The sequence below is a fragment of the Rhagoletis pomonella genome, unplaced genomic scaffold, assembly GCF_013731165.1.
Source record: "Rhagoletis pomonella isolate Grant_MI unplaced genomic scaffold, Rhpom_1.0 Rhpom_scaffold_00003, whole genome shotgun sequence".
Lineage (NCBI taxonomy): Eukaryota > Metazoa > Arthropoda > Insecta > Diptera > Tephritidae > Rhagoletis > Rhagoletis pomonella.
In genome coordinates this window covers 10,596,759-10,602,277 of record NW_023458557.1, presented here as the reverse complement: position 1 = coordinate 10,602,277, position 5,519 = coordinate 10,596,759, and the positions used below count along the sequence as shown (strand labels likewise).

The following is a 5,519-nucleotide window of genomic DNA, read 5'->3' as shown; positions in this document are numbered from 1 at the left end:
GATGATCAAGACGAATATGACGATGTATATACATAATTGTAGACTAATACGAATACGATGGCGAATAAGAGTATGCAGTTGAAAACCAAGATGAAGACGAAGACAGTGGCGAAGACGAAAGTGAACACGAATACGAAGACAAAGACAAAGACAAAGACGAATATAAACACGAATACGCAGACGCACGCGAAGGTAAAATTAAAGACGAAGACAAATACGATCACGAGAACGAATGCGAAGATGTTTTTCCAGGCTAAGACGAATATAAAAAATACCTTTTTTTAAAGTTTGTGTTCATGCGTTATATTAAAGAAAATGAATGCGCAACACTTGGCAAAAAAAATAATTCAAAAGTCAATTTTCGCCGCTTGAAACTTGTACACTAAAATTTAATGGGCTACAAAACTGCATACTAATTTTTCTAAGAAATCGAGTTGAAAATTTGAAAATTTCGATCAGAATTTCTTTGTGTTTTTTGCATGAAATTTAAAAAATTAAATGGGTATTAATGGAAACGCGTAAGTAAACCTCGTAACCGAGCAAAAAAAAAAATAAAAATTTGTTATGAAAAATATAAATAAATAAAATCGTCAAAACGTCGGGATATGCATATTTTTGACATTGACTGTATGTACCTTTAAAAATACGAAAGCAATCTTAAGGAATGAAATCTACATTAAAATAATTTTTAAAACTTACTGAGATAATGCAATTTTTTTTTCACTTGATTTTTCCATGAAAATTTGAATAACCCAATCGGAGCTTAACAGATTTTTGCATCATAGAGAATCAAATAGCTATAACAAAATATCTATGTAGCTGTATTTGTGGATTTTCATCTGCAACTAACGGTACAATGTGAGTGACGCGATTTAAATCCCGCTGAATTCAAAAAGGAGTTTGATGAGGGGATGGAGTACATAGCACCTATGTTTACATAACTTCTCTAAAATTAAATGTCTGCTGTTTTTCCGAATTCGCAATAAAAAATGACGTCGAGATTTTTTGTATTTGTTGATGGAAACTTTTTTTTTTATAAAAAAGAACTGAGTTTACAATGAATTTAACTGTGAAGCGAATACAATTAGGGAATTCACAATAGTCTCTTAAAGTTATAAGTCGTAAGGAAATATTAGAAAATTATCACAGTTGTGAACACCCCTTTATAACTATAATGTAATAAATAATTCCTAATCAGCTGTTTTAAATAAATAAAAAATATTTCACAGCCAAAATGCCAAAGCAGAGTGAAAAACATAAAATAATCGACGCCCTTTGCAAAAATCAAGCATTAAACCTGATATTCCTTGACTCAAGTAAGTTGAGTTTATTATTTAAAATGTTTGTTTTTACTACATATATACAACTTTTATAAAGGCGACGAAGAAGACGCAGATGATCTTAATGAAATTTTTTCGCCGAGTATGCTATGCTTATTAAACAGCCGTAGAAGTGTACACTTTGGAATACCAAAATCATCCGATTGGCAGCATAACGTACTTGCAAATTTTGATGAAAATAGGTTCAACGAAATGGTTCGTGTTCGTCCAGACGAATTCAAATACATCTTGGATTGTATAAAAGACGATCCTGTCTTTCATACAAGTCGTAGCGTAGCACAGATTCCTATAGATTTGCAACTAAAAATAGTGCTATATAGACTAGGATCTAAAGGAGATGGGGTATCCATACGCAAGGTTGCCTCTCTGTTTGGAATAGGCGATGGGGGCACTATTCAAAATGTTACCAGGCGTGTATTCAAAGCTATACTGAGGTTAAAGAAGAAATTTATATATTGGCCAAATCAGAGAGAAAGGCTGAAACTTATTTACACAACAAAACAAGAAATGCCAGGATGCGTAGGATACATCGATGGTTCCGAAATAAGATTAGCTGAAGCCCCCATCAAGAAGCATGAACTTTTTTTCTCACGTAAACGCCAATATGCTGTGAAAATGCAGGCTATATGTGACTACAAATTACGAATTAGACAAGTCACTATAGGATATCCTGGGAGCGTTCATGATGCAAAAATATTTTTAAATTGTCTCCTTGCGAAGCATCCTGAACGTTTTCTGTCAAGCTCTGAGTGGATTGCTGGCGATAGTGCCTATCCACTCAGACATATCTTAATAACACCGTTCAGGCAAAATAGCACGGAGCATACTCCGGAAGAAAGAGAAATGTTCAACAAATACTTTTCAAAATACCGTGTGCGAATTGAAAATTGTTTCGGTATTTTAAAGGAGAAATTCGGTAGTTTGAAAGAATTAAAATTCCGAATGCATTCTAAACAAAACAAGAAAAACTGCAACGATTGGATCATGGTGTGCTGCATCCTCCATAACATGCTGATAAATTTGAAATTTGAAAATGAAGGTCATCATGAAGTTGACCCATCGCAATGTAATTTACCACCAGGAAGCAATACTAGAAATAACCTACTCCACTTTATACAAAATGAGGCAACAATTTAATACTTCGTTTTAAAAACATATGTGTATTTGTACTTTAAGGTTTTTTTTAACTATTAAAACATAGAAATGTTTTTTCTTTTTTTAATTAAAAAATAAAGAGTTAAAAAAGGAACTGTTGCTTATTCTATCGCAAAAAAAATCTACACGCCCACTATTTATCTGGTTATTATAACATTAACTTTTCTTTTTTTTTAACTTTATACTTGTGCACTTTTTCAGAAAGTTTGTTCGGTCTTATTTATATTTACGCTTAAATTCCTCCATCGCCAATCTTTCCTTCATTTCTAATTCCATAATTTTGATTTTTTCTTGGCTATTGAGTTCTGTTAATTTCATTTCCATTTCCTTATCCTTGAGTATCAATTCTTGCTTTTCTTTTAGTTCTATTTCCCTTTCTTTTAGCACTAATTCCCTAATCTGTATCTCCTTCTCCCTCAAAATCATGTCCTGGTCTATTTTATGCTTTTTTAGCTGTACCAGTTCTGACTGAAATTGTAAAATGTCGGAAACTACGGTTCTTGAATATATGCCCTTGCGGCTCGTTGAAGCAACTGGTTCGTTTTCAGTAATCATTTCAGGTAAATTTTCAGTTATTAAAGATGTCGCTGTTTCATCTAAACCTGCTTCCGGTGAATATGCGTTATCGCTGTTTAGTAGACTCTCCAAACTTTCTTCTATGACTGCTGATTCAACAAGTCTGTGGCCGAAAATTTCTTCTAATTCATAAAAGAAGGTGCACTTCTTAAGCCGGACAGCTGAAAGAAAAAAGGTAAAAAAAGGTAAATCAATTATATAAATAGGCAATCATGTTTCCTTTACACCCCTTTTACGGCTAAACTGTACTTCTAAGGTATAAACAATTATATATCATTAGAAAGGTATTTTATTGCTGATGTGCAGGCAATTTTTGAAACTTCAAATTAGTATAAAATAGAGCGAAAAAATCAATTCAAAAGTCACACCAATACCAATGCCATACATGTACATGGTTGGGGCGGAAATGCCTCCTAAATGTATGCTTTAATATTGATAGTGAATTAAAGAAACGTGGTAAGCAGCAGTTTAGGAATAAGATGTATGTGTGTATGTACATGAATAGATTAGCCTCAAACAAGGATGAAGATAATTTTGAGTATGGAGAAGATACAGAAATTAAAATAAAAGTAAAGAAACCTAAATATAAAGACAAAGAGGAAGGAAAATTTAAATACCTAACCTAATAACAATGGTGGGGGTGAATATGTAAATGAAGAAAAGAATGGATATATTTAGATCAGGATAAAGGAAAGGATAAAGATGAAGAAGAAGATGAAGACCAAGACGAGGAAGATGAATATGAAGATAAGGATAAAGATAACTTATCTTAACTTAACCCCTTAACTTAACTTAACTCACCTCAACTCATCTCACCTCCGCTTAAAAACTTACTCCACCTGAGTTCGCTACACATTAATTCACCACACCTTAACTCCCCACACCTAAATCCACCACTACTTCACTCCCCACACCTAAATTCACCACACCTAAATCCACCATACTTTAATTCACCACACCTTAACTCACCACACCCCAACTTTCTCACCACATCTTAACTCACCACACCTTAATCTACCACACCTTAATTCACCACACCTCAACTTTCTCACCACACCTTCACTCACCACACCTTAATTCACCACACCTCAACTCACCACAACTAAATTCACCACACCTCTTAAGACCACCACACCTGAATTCATAACACCGTAAGTCCCACACCCAATTCCACCACACTTCAACTCACCACACCCAATTTCAACACATGACATGATATCACTAAAGAAACAATGTAAAGAAAAAGAGGAAGGAAAATTTAACTACCTAACCTAATAACAATGGTGGGGGTAAATACGTAAATGGAGAAAAGAATGAAGATATAGATCAGGATAAAGGAAAAGATAAATATGAAGACGAAGGTGAATATGAAGATGAAGATGAAGATGAAGATGAACATGAAAATGAACATGAACTTGAACATGAACATGAACATGAACATGAACATGAACATGAAGGTGTAGATAAACGTAAACATAAACATAAACATTAAAAGCGATAGAGACAAAGATAGAGAGGAAGAAAGTGATAGGGGTAAAAAGGAAATACAACTGAAGAATGTGCGATGTTATATTGTGATGTGTTATGCTACATATGTTATGTTATTGAATCTAATGATATTCTATGTTATGTTATGCTAAGTACCAAGCTAAACTCCCCTCCACTTAACCCATTCCAACAAATTTTATTTCAGCTCAACTCAACTCACATAAACTATCCTTAATTTTAGCGGTTGAATTTCAACCGCTGGGCGAACACTAGTACGTATTATTCGGTGAACTTATATAAGTAATTCACTAGAATTACATTTAATGGTTTCTCCATCCATACTCCCTGCACCTGTTGAGCCCTCCCATCCTTTGGTCTTGTTATAGGTAGAACGCATATAGCGAACTTTGGAGCGCACTGCCTTCCACTCCACTGCAACATTATACTCCATAACAAACCTGGTGTAATACATTTCAGCTGTCGGTCTCTAAAACAAAATTTAGAAAGTTTTAAAGGTCTAGAATTTCATTTTTCAAACAACCAACCTCAAGATCTCTACTTGCCAACAAAAATTCCACCAAAGCCTTTTCTTCCGCCACTGCCCACTTCCTTGTAGGATTGCAGCGCACCCGCTTTGTCTTTGCCTGAAAAATCAGTTTGTAAGAGTAATTCAGCATCAGTATTTACATATGCATGTGCATTAATTTACCTTTATTTCACTAACGCTCTGCATTTGTTTAAATATTAAAGTTCTTTATTTTTCGACTGCAAAAATTTCCTTTGGTATGCAGCGCAGAAGAAGAAGCACAAGCACAATGAGGTAAACAGAAATCAGCTGATCAGTTATAACGTACTGAACACATAACATGCGCGAGTTGTATTATTTTAATATCTTTATCTATGCAAGACAACAACAAAATTTTTAAACCCTTGTAAAATTTTACGATTTTAAGATTTTAC

The 5,519-nt window shown here is 34.0% G+C and overlaps 2 protein-coding genes across 2 annotated transcripts; one reads left to right on the top strand and one right to left on the bottom strand.

Moving 5' to 3' along the window:
* The first annotated feature begins 1,154 nt into the window (after nt 1-1,154).
* Nucleotides 1,155-2,004, top strand: LOC118736027. Its single transcript, XM_036466135.1, has 3 exons — nt 1,155-1,316; nt 1,378-1,774; nt 1,962-2,004. The coding sequence occupies exons 1-3, from the start codon at nt 1,235-1,237 to the stop codon at nt 2,002-2,004; spliced, it is 522 nt and encodes a 173-aa protein (XP_036322028.1). The 5' UTR covers nt 1,155-1,234.
* A 707-nt stretch (nt 2,005-2,711) lies between these two features.
* On the bottom strand, nt 2,712-5,091 carry LOC118736026. The gene is made up of 2 exons (XM_036466134.1): nt 4,878-5,091; nt 2,712-3,232 (listed from the first exon to the last, which is right to left on the bottom strand). The coding sequence occupies exons 1-2, from the start codon at nt 5,029-5,031 to the stop codon at nt 2,712-2,714; spliced, it is 675 nt and encodes a 224-aa protein (XP_036322027.1). The 5' UTR covers nt 5,032-5,091.
* Nucleotides 5,092-5,519: the final 428 nt, after the last annotated feature.

What these genes read in the sequence shown, in the direction of transcription:
- LOC118736027 (XM_036466135.1), top strand. Translation starts at nt 1,235, where the DNA reads ATGCCAAAGCAGAGTGAAAAACATAAAATAATCGACGCCCTTTGCAAA. An exon ending in CCTGATATTCCTTGACTCAA is followed by an intron (nt 1,317 to 1,377) that starts GTAAGTTGAGTT and finishes ACTTTTATAAAG; the next exon opens with GCGACGAAGAAGACGCAGAT. An exon ending in GTATTCAAAGCTATACTGAG is followed by an intron (nt 1,775 to 1,961) that starts GTTAAAGAAGAA and finishes GTGAAAATGCAG; the next exon opens with GCTATATGTGACTACAAATT.
- LOC118736026 (XM_036466134.1), bottom strand. Translation starts at nt 5,031, where the DNA reads ATGTATTACACCAGGTTTGTTATGGAGTATAATGTTGCAGTGGAGTGG. An exon ending in GGATGGAGAAACCATTAAAT is followed by an intron (nt 3,233 to 4,877) that starts GTAATTCTAGTG and finishes TTTTTCTTTCAG; the next exon opens with CTGTCCGGCTTAAGAAGTGC.